Source organism: Spodoptera frugiperda, chromosome 6, assembly GCF_023101765.2.
Source record: "Spodoptera frugiperda isolate SF20-4 chromosome 6, AGI-APGP_CSIRO_Sfru_2.0, whole genome shotgun sequence".
In the NCBI taxonomy this organism is placed as follows: domain Eukaryota; kingdom Metazoa; phylum Arthropoda; class Insecta; order Lepidoptera; family Noctuidae; genus Spodoptera; species Spodoptera frugiperda.
Genome location: NC_064217.1, coordinates 460,965 through 479,507, shown reverse-complemented (window position 1 = coordinate 479,507; position 18,543 = coordinate 460,965). Strand labels below are relative to the sequence as shown.

General features: G+C 36.8%; 1 protein-coding gene and 1 long non-coding RNA gene across 2 annotated transcripts; one reads left to right on the top strand and one right to left on the bottom strand.

The window, feature by feature from the left end:
- Positions 1 to 796: 796 nt before the first annotated feature.
- Positions 797 to 3,095, bottom strand: LOC126910743 (uncharacterized). The gene is made up of 2 exons (XR_007705348.1): positions 2,480 to 3,095; positions 797 to 1,569 (listed from the first exon to the last, which is right to left on the bottom strand). It is a non-coding gene; the product is annotated as an uncharacterized LOC126910743 (long non-coding RNA).
- LOC118267721 (uncharacterized) lies at positions 3,089 to 17,497 on the top strand. The gene is made up of 6 exons (XM_035581869.2): positions 3,089 to 3,404; positions 10,411 to 10,856; positions 11,204 to 11,491; positions 13,690 to 13,803; positions 17,044 to 17,163; positions 17,260 to 17,497. The coding sequence occupies exons 1-6, from the start codon at positions 3,402 to 3,404 to the stop codon at positions 17,399 to 17,401; spliced, it is 1,113 nt and encodes a 370-aa protein (XP_035437762.2). The 5' UTR covers positions 3,089 to 3,401; the 3' UTR covers positions 17,402 to 17,497.
- The last annotated feature ends 1,046 nt before the right edge of the window (positions 17,498 to 18,543 follow it).

Genomic DNA, 18,543 nt, shown 5'->3' with positions numbered 1-18,543 from the left:
AATAATAAAAAAAAAAATTTTTTGAAAAGGCCGGCAACGCACCTGTGACTCCTCTGATGTTGCGGGTGTCCATGGGCGACGCTGATCGCTTACCATCAGTGTGCTAAGCACGAAAACTATCGAGAAAGTATTCGTATCGCAATCGAAAGAATTTTCTATGGGATTTGAACAGCGCCCCTACCGTGCGTAAAAGGAACTAAATATCGCAAGCACGAATGTTTTTGATAACTATCGTATAGTAATCGTATCGTATTGGTATCGAAACCTAGAACATTTTGACACAAATTGGAAGCACGAACGAGCATTTGACGTACGGTAACGTAAATTTCGAAAGCTGGCTATCGAAACGACTCGACACATTTGTCACTGAGAATTTGTCGGTGAGAAAGGTATCGAAATTTGTAATAATACAAAAATTATTATATTGTGAAGTCAGTGAGTGCTTGCAGTGATTTTTATAAAATGCCAAGACCGTCGTTGTACCAACAAAGTACCTACAACAAGTACTTAAGATCGTTAACAACGATTGTACCACAACAATGAATACGTTTAAGGGTTGTTGGGGAATCGGGGATTGGGAACATTAGGAAGGGGGAAATTGGGCCTCCGATAACCTCACTCACACAACAAAACAACGCAAGCGCTGTTTCACGTCGGTTATCTGTGAGGCCGTGGTATCACTCCGGTCGAGCTAGCCCATTCATGCCGAAGGATGTAATCCACAGTAATAGGAAATAAGTAAAGAAAACTACTACTATAAAAAACATTTTGGTGGACAGAATAAATAGACTCCATAGTTATTTCAAGTGTTTTATTACTTTTTAGTACAAAATCCTCTTTTTATAGTTAATAAAATGTATATACCTACATATATAACTAATAACGTAGTTATAATTAGCGAAACAATTGTATAACAAGGAAGAGCGAGGCTTATCCCAACACAAGTATCTTCGGATTACTTTTTGGGAAGCCCCGGCAACTTATTGTACTAACTTTTGTCAATAAACACATTTTTATTTATTATTATTTAACTAACTTAAAAACTATTTTATCCTAATCTTAATCCCAATAATATATAATTTATTTATTTATTATTATAAGACATTAATGAAAAACAAGATGAAGACACAAGATCATGTGCTTATGCCAATTTTATTATAGACATACACCACATTCACAGTATTGACACAGTTAGAATAATTATTATAAATACAATGCCATTAACAATATTTTGATAATATTTTAAAATAACATAAAAACAGAAAAATTCAAATAAATATAAAATGAACAGTAAGTTATAAAAAATAATCAACTAATAAAAAATAATAACTTTTCTCATGCTCCTTAGCATAGCATTCTTGTCATTCTCTATACACATTTTAATCAAACTCGCTTTAGGTTTTTTCACTGGTGGAGGATTCCAGCTATCTTCCTCGGATGGAGGATTGGTGGTGTTGGTGGAGGCGCTGGCGAAGGGTAGGCTTCGTGAGGAACAGTGAGTGGTGTGGTAGGAATACAGTAGGCCCACTGCTCCCAGAAATATTGGACTGGTCCCACAAATATTCCAATCTGTAAAAAGATAATACATCAAATATTACATTACAAATATTGTTTAAGTATCCGCTGCTGCCTGAATGGCTCCTTCCATTTAGCCTGAATGTAACTGCTAGGGGTTTGCACCGGAGCAGTGAGTACCGGAGAATAACCGGTAATATACCGGTAAAAGTACTCGATTGAAATCAATCGGTTGTTAACCGATTAAACTCTGGTGATTGTATTATATCTAACTGGAATATTTTTATGTAAAAAATATTATTTTTCAATACTATATTAATACTACTAAAATAATAGAAATATTTATTAACCATCAGTTTTTAATTTAATACATAATTAAGATAATTTATTAATTATTATGTTATCGGCTTACTCACGTAACGTTTTGACGAGGAACTCGACTAGTGCTCATGAATATGAGCCTCTAGCATGGCTTGAAACTAGTCGAGTTCCTCGTCAAAACGTTACGTGAGTAAGCCGATAACATAATAATTAATTTAGTATGTCTCACGAAAGTTACAATAAAATCAAGATAATTTATTTACTGATTTGCTTCTTTCGAATGATATTATTTATTTCGGTCATCAAATCAAAGCATTCCTGGCAGTTTATGTTGCACAATTCACTTGCTACTAGCTTTCCAAAGAGTTCAGGGTTCGTTGAAGTCCAATTATCTATTTTGTTTTGTTTTTCAATTAATAAAAACTTGATTTGAAATTAATGGTTTTCATCACCGGTTATCACCGGTGAATCTCCGGAGATCAGCAAATCACCGGTGAATTTCGCCGGTACGCCAGATTTCGCTCCGGTGCAAACCACTAGTAACTGCCACCCTGGGGAGGGTTTAGACAAATCTCCGTTAAACTATTGTCCATCACATAAAAAAAGGGGCTAATCAAAGAAACATTTAGAAATCTTTACTTACTTTTGCATAAATTCCACCATTAGCTCATATTGGAGTTGAATCGTCCTCATTTTAAATGTAACATGTAAAAATTGTTATTTTATCTTATTATCTTATTTACATAAGATAAAATAACAAACAAACAACCGGCATGACAAATGTGATGTCAAATACGACGTTCGGAAATCATAAAAAAATTATAAATTTATGAAACTAAGTACTTATTTTTTTTCATAGATAATGTCACGTTATATTTCTCTTAACTCGCTTTAAGAACTTTTTGCACATAATTAATATTTATTTAATAAATATTATTTCATAAAACGTGTAGACAAAGGTGGAAATATATTTAAAATTTAATTTAGTTTTCAGACGAAATCTTTATGTTCAACAAGTCATTCAAATCGTTCACTTGGCTGCTTCTCTAGTTTACATTAGCATGACGTCACTATCGAATTCGATGCGAGCTCTCGATAGTTGAAAGAATAGGCTTCGTGCTGCCACACTCCGTTAACGACTCATGACGTATCGTCATCTCGATACGTTTACATTACGAATGCGATAGTTATTCGTGCTTGGCACTAGGTGACTCGTTTGCTCGTTTGCCTCCTATTCCATAAAAAAAATAAAAATGATGCAAATTAACTATAGAAAGCATGTTTTACCATCATACATCATACATGTATCATGATACAACTACAGGACAGAATATAAACAAAAGAAAATACTTATACCCCTATAATGTAAATGGGCGTTACGTCAAAAGTTGCGCAGACGTGGAAATAATTAAACAGCAGGCTGCGCGTCGGTTTGTGCGCATGCGCGGCGCGGAAAATTGCGCGCTTTTCACCTGACGCCACAATGGCGGCGCGTCTCCGAGATATTATAAATATAAGACAATGTTATACTGCTACAGAAAGTTGTGACATGTAGTGCGTGCAGGATGGTGAGTGCACCCCCGCTTCATATTTACTGTAGTACTAAGACTAATGCACATAATAAATTATCCCTTGACTTAATAAAAGCTTTGAAACCGCCCACGCAAACACATATAACATTCAAATCCATTGTAAATACCTCAACTCTTACAAAGGTAATCCCGCGAGGAATGCGATTAGAGATATATTATTACAGCCGACTGCACAAATCATAAACAACTCTCTATTTTAACATAAAACTATATATTAAGGTGCTTTTCCACCAAAGATGTGCTATGTAGCTATGCTACGAAGATGTAATAGCCAAGCTGTGAAACTATGTCACCGTTTCCACCGATACTAAGCTATGTAGCTGTGCGAGTAAGATGTGCTATGAAGATGCGATAGCTCGAGTATGCGATGGTTCGACAATAGGGAAGCCATCCATAGCACGCATCTTTCTAAATAAAAAACATAGCTTAGCTGAAGCTGTGTCCACCAGTGCTGCTTAGCACTTAGATCCTTAGCACACACATATAAAACTATGTGTACCAATGAATATGAAAAAAAATATCAGACACATCCACAGCAACGTAGCATAGCACATCTGTAGTGGAAAAGCAACCTCAGTTGCATAACGATACAACCGATGCCCATTACCATCACAAACAAATAATTCGATAAAACTATTGTAAAACACAATAACTCTATTAGACCAAGGTCCAAGTTGAACCATCGAGAGATTAACTCACGGACGTTAACTAAGATAACTCGATAACGATGTATCGATTATTTATATCGATATTCGATTGTGAATTTGTGATTGATCGTAAACTCAAGTCGTTTCGTAATAGGCCCCGTGTTGCAGGCACTTGCGTAAGATAGGGGAATGATAAAAATACTAATATATTTATATATGTGATATGTCATTCATTATATTGTGGTGTTGTAAATAATAGTACGCGATAGTATGTTGTATATCACGTGGTGGTGATATCTATTCTTATGAAATAGTTTTAGGGATTTAGATAAGGCGGCTCACTTCTAGGATGTAACATATTGGATTGGATATGTCGGTACTACGCGTTTCGGCGTTTTAATTTTGTTTTTCCATGTATTAAATAATAGACAACCTTGCCGAGTAATAGAACTTGTATCTACACTATATTATTTGTATAATTCACCCATAGTCACTAATGCGCAATATATTCTTAAAGATTTTTAGCTTTTACATAGTATCTGCTATTTTAAGGTTTCATTAATTTCGAAGAGTTAAATTTTCGTAGCATACTGTAACAGTAAGAGCTCCAATAAACTCCATCTCAAAACTAGTAATTTTACAAAACGCACGACATCTCCACATTCCTGCAACGTATGAGTATAATTATATTACATCTGGCATCAATAAAACGTAGCGTGGAGTATTCCCACGGTGCCGTGGCGGTGCGCACTGCGCAGCCGCAGCTCCAACACTTTCACTGTCCTCACCTGTGCGGCCAGACACCATGGTGGCAGACACCGTGCCTGCCATTACCAGATACTTGATGGCTTTATGATCTGTACAAAATAAACATATACGTAGACACATAGAACAATAAATAGTAATAGTATTTCATTAAACTCCACCAATTACACTATTAATGATAAAGCATGCGCAACTGCTCGCACAGACGCAATACAGACGTCCTTGGACGCCATAGACCTTAATTTTTGGTTTAACATTAAATAAATAACGTTATGTGGCATAATTACTATGCTAAATGGAGATTAAAATACGAGTAGCTTATCACGCTTGTAAAAATGCACGTAGCATTATGTAAGGCAGGAATTCCAATAAAAGATTCATAGCAACGATTAGTCACTGTCATTAGTCCCACCAGCCAGCCAGCTACCCTCTCTCTCAGTCACTTACGTACCTCTTTCACCATGGTCCTCATAATTACTTCGGACCTTGTTTGGGCCAGACACAGGCGCGGCCGCCAGACCCCCTCGAATAAGTATACGCTGCCTATTTTGGTAAACAATCATAACATCCTGATTGCAGTACCAATAACGATGAATGGGTAAATAAATTAAAACATTCCTTTCAATGAAACCGATGGTAATGTAATTAAAATACATGGGTGCAATTTACGTATTCCAAATTCTTACCGCTGTACTCAGAGTCGTTTAATGGTTACTTAACCCAATCCTTAGCAATTGTTTTCGATACAAAATCGTTACTAAGGATAGAAGATTAAGTAAACATTAAATGTCTCTGAGTGCGGCAGTTATAGACTACACCCTCACTAGATGTTTTCATGTACATGTACTAGAAATAGACGCGGAGCTGCGGACTGCCTAGCATGTTACGGAGACACCGGCTCGAAAAGCAACAGTGGGAACGAGGTGGTTTTTATTCACTAAGAGTCTGAAACTCCCTCTTGCCTCGCCCAAGGCGGGAGAATTTTTCCTCCTTAAAAAAAAGACAAAAGTATCTACAAATAGGAAATAGTTCCACTTTATTACGAACCCTATAGCTAATCAAAAACCACATTACAAGAAAGCATCATATTACTGAAAATGTCACAACCAATAAGTCTAATTTGTGACAAAATCTGTTCCCAAAGAAGGGAGTAATTTATCATATTATTATGCATGTGACGACTAAACTAACTAAGCACTATATAGAGCCAGGTAAGTGATGAGAGAGGCATATATCTTAATTATGAAATTACAAGCTATTTCATATTCATACAACATAATGAATGTATATTTTATGAACGTCATAATCAGCGAGCGTTAATTGATATATTGTGCTCATTAACATAGCTTTGTTAATTAATATATTCAAACCTTTAATTTGTCGTCGGTGATAAACTGGAGGCGTGGACACAGGTGTAAAGTTACGCCTACATTTACTATTATTAATTTAACTCATTAATGTAACTTGAAAATCGGGCTTTAAAATAAAACATACATTTTTATAATAACTATCGCGAAACATACTAAATTAACTAAAAATCACGGTTTACTTACATAAATTAATTGTGAAAAGCTCTACTACATCGCAGCCGCGTCGACGAAAAATGAAAATTATATTTAAAAAAATGTAAGTAAAGCAACTACACTAGTATTCCCCTAAAAATGAATGGTGTGATCTCAGAAAAACATTAAATACCACCATATATTTATAGTCCATATATGTATATAGGTACTATGATCTTGTAGTTACAAGTTCGAACTTTCTCGATATCGGCTGTAGTACACATTATAACATAACATTAGTACATTATGTAACAGTAATCAGGTTACGTCACCATTGAAGTATATCGACACTTACAGTATTGGAGAATATTCCTAACATAACATAATATAATTAATTTAACATTTTTATCACAGACTTCGTATAAACGTAAACATTATTATATTGTTCTCTGCTAACCCCTTCGAGAAATAAAAGGCGTGAAGTTATATTGAATGCAAAAAACGTGAAATGCTTGTACATGCCATTAATCTAAAAGTGTTAAATAGGGCTTTAGTCCAAAAGGTCCACCTTCTCCTCCAAAGGTCAACCTTATTAGTGATAGTATCGTAGGGGTACGAGTGGCCCGTAGCTGCAGGACTACTTCCGGAGCTATGGACTGCCTAGCGGGTTACTAGGGCTCCGGCTCGAAAAGCAGGAGTAGGAACGGGGTGGTTTGTCAGTTAGAGTTTGACAGTCCCTCTCACAAGTCATTGGATGATTTTCCCCCATCAAAAAAAAAAGGATAAAAGTAGTATTGATTAGTTGGAACATTTTAATCCATTTAAAGAAAAACCGTGAATAATGATTGATTACATAAATTAATTGACACTAATTGTTTGAAACGATTACAATGCACCGTTATATCATTTTATTCTTCCATTATACAAAATTACTGAAAATAACATTCACAATCTCCCTAACCCGATTAAGGCCGTGAAACAAATAAACAAACTCGACCATTATAATCGCTGAAGAAAAAGTCCATTAATGGAAGATAACTGAAATAAAATCGATTTTGAATGTAATGAGTGTGGTCGGCGAGGCTGACCGTGACAGAGTACCGGGCGGTGCGCCGGCGCAGGCTCGCGGTTATGTAGCCGTTGCATAACGCGCTCACTTTCACCCAAAACGGTAAGTCACTGACCGATGGTTGCTCCCCCCCTCGCCCCCTCCACCACACAATAATCCTAGTGCGCTTACACCGGCGCTGGCGCAGGTTGCAGATTTGACCGACTAAAAAATAATTCATATTCGATTTCAATAACAAAATAAAACTAACAGGTTAACAGGTGAAATGTATTCAAAGTATTGTAGAGAGCGATTGAATTTGTGCTGGCATTTGTAAAATGAATCAAATGGGAAAAATAACCTTATTATATGTATATAACGTAATTTAGATAATATATAAAAAAACTACAAAGCTATTAACAATTAATGTGTTATTTTACTTACTTTATCTATGAAGGCTGTATTTTATCAACAATTCTTTAAATACTTGTTAAAATAAATAGCATTAGATAATCTCGAGATTATCGCGCTCAAACAATAAATGTTTAATCTTTGTTTTACACTATTAGGTACGTGTATGTATAAACCAAATACGAGTGGATTAACCACAGAATTACTGGAATAATATTAGCTAAGTAATTGCTCGTAATAATTACCTACATATAATTTATAGCCTCTTTTCACTTATTAGGTGACAATCGTTACAGTTTTCAATACTTCATGAGGCCTTTGAGCATTATAATAAGCGTTATCAATCCATTGAGCAATAATTAATCATCATGCTATTTTTTCACGAACAGTAGTCGAATTCGAGACCTAGAGTGTACATACATCTATACCAATATTGTAAGAACATTGCATCAGTGCAGAGAAAGTCATTGGCATTTATACATATTGGACTGTCCATGGATTTTCCAAATATACAGGAAAATACATACATTACACAATAACTCATAAATTAATACAGGAAAACTCAAGAGACTTCTATATAATTAAATCATATTTTTTTAAGACAAACATTTCTAGCCTAAAGATGTTGCTTTTATTAATAAGTAGAAAAGTTTTATCAAGACAAGGGTGCAACAAGTTACAAAGTAATATAGAAATACATTTTAAATTCCAAAACCAAACAACCCATGACATTGTTATAGTCCAAGTCTATGGACACACATAACATTAACACCACCATTAATAACGTCTCTTTTCGTACGGACAATGTTTGAGCATTAATCACCACGCTTGCTCATTGTTGGTGATTTTACACTTATAATTAAAAATTTTATTTAGCTTAGGTTAAATAATCCTAGAAAACACATATATCTCAGAAAAATTGTCATTGGTTCTTTGTCATTGATAGGTTTCAAACTATCAACCTCGTGCATGAAAAGCGGGTGACTTAAACCTCCGGGCCACAACGACATACCACACATACCATACATACACTTATTAACCTCACCTCAAGTATAACGTGTCCAACCAAGAACCTCTCGACTTATTAATTTGAAGAGAACATGTTCCTCACAACGTTTAAAGCGTGGGTGTCCGTCAGCCTCTCAGTCAGTCCCCAGCAGCGACTGATGACATGCGTTGACTTCTGAAGCGCCGCCATATTACATGGTTACATAAGTCATCAGTAATGACTGAGGTATGCGGCTAATGATAAGTGATGTAATAGCACTCTCGACCTCTGTGCTGTGTCAGTGGTTTGTAATAGATTGTCAGTTAAACTCATGCGCACGTAACTAAGTAATAAACAGTTAACAATAACTGAGGTCATGTAACACTCATTAAGCACGCGCTGTAATCAGTGGTTGGGAGCTTACTCAAAATATCATCAACTTAGGTATGTGAATTATCGAGGATTACCATCCCATTCATAAAAACTTCAATGAAATATTTTAACTTTTCTTCACATTTATTCTGCTTCTTTAAAATTCAAGGCACATTATATCATATCCACACTCCATACTAGAAGATGGATGCTATGCACCCCTATGCAAATAGTTCGCAATAGTTATGTAAGTTTCACATTTAAACAAGTCGAAAACAAACAATAAAAGTAAACAATCGATAGAATTTACAGCCGAATCAAAGAACACAATCGGATTTCCATCACGCTGACGATAACAGCTGACACCCTGATCAAGTGATACCGTTGTTAGCGAGGCTCTCACTGCCTTATTTGTCTCTGTTTGTCACGATAAAGCCCATAACTAGTCAGCTCGGGGTTTCTCCGCCGCGTTCCCGGATCTATACAAGTCTGTGTAGCGTTTGTTAGGTACCGATAGTGCGCCGGTGTCGCCGAGTTCACGCCGTGACCCGCGGTTCAGTGAACATGCCTCGCAGTGGCGAAACAATTCGGATGTGACATAACAACGTTTTAACAGGTGGAAAACAATGTTTATGTAAACGTATCAGAGTTTAGGAAGAATGAGTTGGCATTATTTCATTACCATGGTGTTCTTGTTTAACCTACTCAAGTATCTTCTTTCCAAGTAATAAATATGCATTTTAAACACTTGAAGTGTTTAGTGATTTCACGCCTACATCTTACATAGATCACTTTCGATCATAACTGATCTACTTTTCAGATTAACTAAGTTTCCCAACCCACTATGTTTCTTCCTAACTGAATGTGTTGAATACTTTCCCGGCGACCGGTCGGCGCTCGTCCGTCTTTGTACTGCAAGCAGTGAGTCTGGTGGCCACGCCTGCTTACTACCAGTTGTACACTACTACGCTATGTAGTACTATAACGACACTCTGATGTAAACGCTTTTGTCTCATATTTATGTTATGGCTGTGAAAGGAAAAGTGCGGACACGGAATTTCGCGTTTATCTAAAAGTATACAATACTAAGTATGTACAAACAGTTAGTCACTCATCGAAACTCATAAAGTTTTTCTAACATTAAAAAACTTGTACCCTAACTAGTTGAAAATTTACAGATTACTGAGGTTTAAACTACTAGGATTACTTATGAATCTATTTACATAAACCAATGTTTCCATTTCCACAGTTCGCTCTATGGATTCTGCCGCTAATCTCCATAGCATCAACACTCGCGGAGACTGACACAGCTAACACCAACATCACCACCTTGTACCCAGTGTCCAACAGAAACATCAGCAGAAATGACATCCGAACAAGGTTCAATGACCCTCAAACCAAGCCCAGTACTACAGAAACTATTGTCAACAAAACTGAAAGTGCTATGAACAATGTTGAACCAAACAAGTCTGAAGTTAAGAAGAATCTCCCCACACAGACTTGGAAGATAGAATCTTCTTTCGCACCATCGAATTTGACTGAAGTAAATAATAAAACTAAGGAGACCAAGCAACTGCTGAAAGACTTCAAGCCGAGCCAACATCTCGGGAGCTTCTTTGATGATGAGAACGCTGAGGTTATTCGCACACCAGCTGTAGGTCCGGTCGCCAAGAAACCTGCTAGTGGGTTCTTAAGGTAAGTCTGAAAGTTACTGATGATTCGTTTTAATACTGAGTTAAATAATTCGTATCAAGTTAGAATCATTGATCATCATTAGAACTTGAAGTAAGTAATTTTTAGAAAATTGATGACGCTCCATTCACTTTTTTTCTTTAAAAAAATCTTTGCCCCACACTAGGATTTTCTCCTAACAATATAACAATTTGTGAATCATACAACGAGTTGCTCCGTATGGGAGTTAAACCCGCTACACGTTGTGTGGCAGCCGGTTGTCCAGCCACCGCGCCAACCGTGCAGCCATTGCAAATGCTACTATCAATACTAGATATTCTACTTTAAACCCTCAAAAATATTCTCGTCAGCTCACCAAAAGAAGTATACTACCAGCATCCGAGCCACAACTACATCCCGAAGGACATCTACTACACGCACGAGGAGTTCCCCTACAAGTTCGAAGACACCATCTACACGAAGACCAGAGAGGGATGGCAGGACTCCCTGGACTCCAAGCCCACTGTCGAAGCCCCCGTAAAGGTCCCTGCTGGAGGACTCTACAAGTCACCAGAGGCCTTCAAGGATAAGCCACAGAGTGCTGAAGAGTACGGCTTGGAGTATCACGAGGAAGAGAAGGAGCATGCTATTAAGAAACGGTAAGTTTTTGAGTAAAATTGTAACTTTGACTTTGACTTATTCTTTCTTACTTGTCTCTACTTACTTAAGTCAGTACAGAGTATTCCTCTTCGATCCTTTACTACCTATCATACATTCTAATAGTTACATACTTCGCCACGTCTCTATATGTACAATTCTTATTGTTGTCCTCGGGCTATATCATACCGACAGAGTACCAATAATAGCTTAATTATCAACTATTCCACTGACAATGGCCATTCCATGTCCATTTACGTCACTTTCGATGACACGTCAGTGTCTGAAGTGGCACTTCTGAGTGTCCACTGTCATGTAGCTCGCAGCCGACACGGTGCGACCTCTTTGTATCGCAAATATCCTTTCACTCACCGACCATTGGTTAAACATTCGAACATTAACAATAATTACTTATCACTGGAACTATTATAATAAAGAAGTTAATTTATGTTAAGTGATAATTTTAACTAAGTATTTTAAAGTGGAAAGCATGGAAATTAAATAAACTCTCTGAAATATTAACGAACTCCAAGAGTTTAGCTTAGCTAAGATAGGAGACACCTAACAATATTGTTGTTTTTACCAACCTATAAGTAACACTTAAAGGCACAGGTAAGGGGTTAGTTTTCGCAGCTGCGAACTGCCTAGCGGGTTAACGGATTAGCGGGTTAACAGGAGTAGGAACGGGGGTGGTTTTTAGTGTGACACTCCCTCTCGCTTCCGCCAAGGTGGACGAAGTCACTGGACGATTTCGATTTCGACGATTTAGGTCCTTATGTTAAACACCAGTTAGTCAAATGATGGCTCAGGATTGGTTGACGAAAACAGCTATTACTCTTCGCGACAAAATCTACTTGAACATGTTACGTAACACCCATAAAGTCATATGACACGTTACAATAAAGCACTTAAGTGACACACTCCGTGAGAGAAATGTAAATGCACGCGACGACACGAGACACCAACCATTGCTCGGTGACAGTCGTTTGAAATAGAGTGTGACGTCATACTGCATTGTGTCACTAGTGTCACTGGAACCACACAAAAACGTGAAAACTTGCCCCCACGTGAGAAAATGTAAGAACACCTCGCTTGGGAAGTAATCAACTAGTCGGCTTGTGCAACAAACTGTTTGAGTAAACATAATTACCTATTGAAAGTTTTGATCATAACCATACCATTTCCAAATTGATAATCTTCTATATACATAAAAATGAATTAATGTTCGTTAGTCTCGCTAAAACTTAAGAAAGGCTGGACCAATTTGGCAAATTTTGGTCTTGAATTATTTCAGCCAATAACTACTAAAACACTGCGTACGTAGATTATTGTAACCATATCTCTTAATCTAACTTCTATTTACCTTTAAATTACGGATGGAACAAACAAAATAAATCCTCATTATTTCCCGCGAGCCAACCCACAAGTCAAACTTGTCCAGCAATAGTACTTGCAAAGCAAACGATGTATCAAAAGAGATAGAATCAATGATTGATAGATATCATAAACAGTAATAGAGATAGATGCGCATACGCAAAGTGATAGTAAATGTGAGACCACCGTGCTGCGCAGTGACCGACGCATCACTCCTGCGCCGCCCCGTGTATGTACGGCGGTAATTTAAATAAATAGACATGTAGATATATGATGTAGGATCTGTTTGTTGCTAGTCCACTTTCCAAATGTTTTAATGTACATAGATACGTATGTATGTATGTACATATATTTTATAATGCATTGTGTTAGATAAGTCCGGGAGGTCTATTATGTCTAGCTGCTAATAGTGCTATTAAAACTACGTCTAAAGACCTCTCGTTTCACGTAATTATTTGCACAAACACGTAATAATTACAAGTTGTAGAGTGATTTAGGAATACACACAAACACACAGACATGTAATGTCTGTCTTCTTTATTACAATGCGGGTAATTAAATTTCGGTTTCATATTAGGAAATAAAAATCAATTATTGTAAAATAATTGATTTTTATTTTATTAATTACACAAAGTTTAAGTAGTGTTTTATTAATTTAGCAATTTCATTACAATGTTACACTTTATTTATTTAATGGCTTACACAATGATTACAAGACTTATCTACGTAGCTTCTGTATTTCGGATATCCTCAACTAGTTTCGAGCCACATCGGGGCTCTTAATCTTTTACGAGTGTTGTTAAAAAGTAATGATGTACTGTTCCAGTGTGAACCCGTGGCAGAACCTGCTGCGGCTGGTGACAGCGTTCATCCCGGTGGGGCTGATCATCTCTGCGCTCACTCCCAGCGTCATCACCATACATAATGTGGACGACAACATGTCAGTATACCATCAGGATACATTATGCTAACGTCAGTAAGGCTGATGCCTAATCCGGAGCTGCGGAGTACCTAGCGGGTTTACCGGGGCTCCAGCTCTAAAAGTAGGAGTAAGAACGAAGTGGTTTTTAGTCAGTAAGAGTCTGACACTCCCTCTCACCTCGCCCTGGCGAGAGAAGTCATTGGATTATTTTCTCCCCTCAAAAATACGTAAGCTTTGTGACCATAACCATACATATCATCATAGAAACCCAGATGAAACAATTCCAGCTTCATCTACAAAATAATTTACAATCAGTTGCCATGTGATTTTAATGCAAATATTGTAATTATTACGCAAAATGTTATCAGCAAGCGATGATTGCTGATTTGTGTACTTGTTAAATCATATTATGATTACTACTGATTAGAACGTATCACAATATACTGATAGCAATTAGAAACGATTTCTGTAGGTCAATGACCTGACGGTTTCAATTTCACAATGCTATAAAATTTTATTTCAATTTAAACACACAAGCACATACATGCACTTTTAAAACATCGTAATAAAATGATTTGTCAGTTATTACTATCGTACTCGATATATATGTATTACCAAGTATCGACGCAGGCTCACACTACACCTACAGATTGTAATTGTAGTAAAAAAAACAACGTCACGCTTATCCTTGAAGGGGTAGGCAGAGGTGTACATTACAATATGCAATGTACACCCATTTTTCACCATTTGTGTTACAAGTCCCATGTAATAGGGGGTGAACCTATTGCCATATACTGGGCACAATTCCAGACTGCGTGCTACTACCGAGAAATTTTTGAAATACCAAAAATAGCTCAGTAATACTTTGCCCGACCCGGGAATCGAACCCGAGACCCCTTGTCCGGCAGTCGCACTTGCGACCACTCGACCAACGAGGCAGTCGGCAGAGGCAGTAATTGTTGTAATTACCCAAATATTCCAATAGTACAAAGGTGTGAACAGGATTCTGTACTTCCTCCTCTACGGTCACTCCATGAACATAGATGTATAAATAATAACGATGCATGGAAGAGTACAAGGCAATATGTGCAGAGTTACTGAAAGTCAACAAAGACGTGTATCAATTAAACAAATTCTTACTATACGGTTCCAGATACGCTTTTTAAGACTGAACTTTGCTTTTCAGCACGAATAAAATTCACATTTCTCATCACCATCATCAACAGCTTGTAATAATCTACTATAGATAATGTACTATATATAGTACAGTCCTATATCTCCATATCTACAGTCCTATATCTGTGTCTGTAGTACAGTCCTGGTTTGAATTGGCTCGCGAGCTGTTGATTATGATGAAGAGAAATGTGAATATATTTATGGGTTACAGTTATCTCCATAAATGCATAACATAGCTTAAACACTAAGAACGAAAATCAACATTTAAAATTCTTCAATATTGAGTAGGCTCATCTCACATCACAACATCTATGTTTTCCGATCGATTACATTTGCGTGGCGTGCGGGTATCGCGGATATAGGAGTACGGCGCGGCGTGGCACGCGATTACCATGCGCTGCGCATGCGCACGACACACGCCAGCGCTGATTGATGACACGAGAAGTAAAGCCATTCCTTCATTATAGACCACAACTAGTATACAGTCCTGTTCATTAGTATCAGCCCGTAATCATCCATTTGTAAATATTGGCTCATTCATAATGGACGCGGACTGAGTTCAATGTTTATATGCAACCACTACAACACACACTTATCTCCACATGCACTACCTACATAGTAACTTTACATGATCTACAATATATTTCCAGAGGTTAGGTTCAGCGACAAATCGACGGTTGAAAAGCTAATTGATATAAACGATATTGAGTTATCAACATATTCGGAATCAGTGATTTTTTCTCCATCAAATGATTTATATAACTCAATATTGGAACAATACTGGGATTAATTTAGCCTTTCAATCATCGATTTGTAAGTGGCCCTCTGCCACTTCAACCTACTAATCTGTACCTAACTTATATTTTTGGCAAAATCTCGACTTAAACTTATTGCGTTCATTAACATTCAGTTCTACCTACAAGTACAGGCCCACTACAAGTAGGCAGATAATTATTACCGGGGTTTTTATCCAGATTACTACTGAGTGTACAGGAATAAAAGAAACACAACGTATGCACTGCTTATCATAGAAAGTCCAACGTTTGATGTGTTGCGGAAACCGACGCGCGATGGTAATCGTGACCAATAACTTACTGTTAGGGTTTTACGCGGATTTCATGTTCACTGACCAATGACTCCGATATATTGATTTACATAACTTCATTTATTGCTAACTTTGATCATTTGGATATATTGGTTAATTAAATGATAAATGATATTTATTTCTGTAAATAGGTTATAAAATAACACTTTTACACGTCAATATTTCAAATAGCTAGATGTGGCCGGAATTTTATTTAATTCAAATAATGTTTAAAACCTTTTTTAAACTAACTAAAATCTGTTTTAAACAAGATTTTATGTAACTTGCAATATAATGACGTTAGAGGTTAAATCATAAAATGATGTTTGAACATAAATTGAAGACAATTAGTCATTGTTCAGACTACGAGCTACAACCTACGAGTTAGAATATAGTAGATTCATATTTAATTTAAGGGATAAAGAAAATACTTAACGTCATAATATCCTTCAGCATACAGTGATGCAGCGGTGCATGTGAATAGGTCAGACACACGTGGCGCATGCGCGGAAGAGACGCGCACCTCCGTATATTACGCAACACTCAGTGGGTAAATGTGCATGCATATATGTACGTACTTAGGGAAACTACGTTATTTATATGTGTGTTACAAGTGCATGTTTTTACTACAAATGTATAGCACTCAATAATTATTGCAGCTACACGATTCACTTTGTAAGTACTGGAATATAACACGCATGCGCCGAATGTATGCGTATCCACACGAACTTGTGGATGAATCATGAGCCAAACATCAAGTAGTGGGGGACTTTAGAAAACAAATATGCCTAGAAGTATATAGAGTAAATACAAGGATGAAATAATATGCCTTATGACATCATATCAACAATTCGTGACGATTCACTAGTGGACTATTGGTCACTTTTACATAAGAAGAGTTTGCCAAAAAATCTCCATAGTTGGCAAGTGAGTTGAAGATACTAAATACTTCCCAAGATCCCCATTTATTTCTTTATCAATTTATACTAATGTTTCAGTAAGCCTTCTTCCCTCCCGTATCGTCGCTCGGACCCCGGCGTGACAAACATGGCGCCGATCAGCGAGCGCTGCCGGAGGAGGCTGCTCTGTGAACTACATTCTGAGAAGAACTACGTACCGTAAGTATTATTATTTAAACAGTAAAAAAATATATAATTGTACAGTAAGTACTAAAAGGGAACTTATTATAACTCTCCAATGTTATGGTATTACAGACCACGAACACTGCCCCGGCGCACCATGAAACAATGTTACAAGATCCATTGCGAGGACACGGACGCTCTGTGGAAGATGCTGCGGTGGCTGTTCACCTACAACCAGGAGCCAGGAGACCAGAGGGGACGACTTATAACTTGATAACATAATGTTTTAAACTAAATAAACTTGTTGATGTTTTTGTTGGCGCGTTTATGTCTTTTGTTCTACAGAATTGCAAAATATTTCAACGACTTATTTTTAAACTTTGTTCTAAGTTTCGCTTATATAATGTCTATGCCATTATAGAAAACAAAAATCAAAGATATGTAAACACATGAATATGCAAGTTTACATATCTAGAATTACAGGTTTTAGAAAGAAAGCCAGATATTTTCGATACAACTAATTACATGAACGACAGCTCGAAATATTTAGTACCGACATATTATTTATTGATGTTTTGATAGTTCCATTGTATTTTGAAAGAAGCAGAGCTCCACTTTCTTAATGATGATTTACGACTTGTCTGGAATTTTAATTAAATTTAGAATTCCATCAACACTGTCTGCCTGTAGCTCGTGCAACTTATTTTGGCTCACAGACGTGTTAAAACCACATCATTATGATTTTATTATTTGTTGGTTTCAAAATTAGGATATTAAAAAAGCAATCGAAATAGACGGATCTACTGATGACAAGAGATTAGCGCCGTCTGTACACATCGATTAAATTAAAGTGATATTATATTCTGTAAATGCATTATATAATGCATCTAAACAGGCTACAAAATAGTACTTTCATAAGTTATATTAATGCGTCAAATACCACCAACATTTTTAGAAGTCGGTAAAAAGGAAGACACAGATTATTCTTTAAGATCCACGCTTATATCAGATGGAGTCGAACTACAATTGTTCCACCAGTACCTGCTAAGTGAGACTTACTAACTCACTTACTACTTGTAAACTAAATATCAATACTTATTAAGCTCTACCGTTGCTAATGAAATGTATTTTCATTTAATGACTCCTAATAGCGGTGTCGTTTTCAATTAACCGGACCGGATGTCGGCTTGCCTGCCACATCCGGTCAACTAAATGTTGTCTGAGTATTTACTGTATTTGTGCTTAATTGTGATTGATTTAAGAACTTACAAATGTCGGATGGGATCTGAGATAAACCTGCCGAGTGCCGACTGAGTGAATGAGACATAAGGAACATGTAGCATGGGAACCTTAATGAAGGAATTACAAGTGGGAAACTACTTGTGATAGTAGTCGTGGCATGTAAGTCACTGCTTG

Coding starts and splice junctions, on each gene's coding strand:
- LOC118267721 (XM_035581869.2), top strand. Junction 10,857..11,203: donor CCTGCTAGTGGGTTCTTAAG/GTAAGTCTGAAA, acceptor TATTCTCGTCAG/CTCACCAAAAGAAGTATACT. Junction 17,164..17,259: donor TCTGAGAAGAACTACGTACC/GTAAGTATTATT, acceptor ATGGTATTACAG/ACCACGAACACTGCCCCGGC.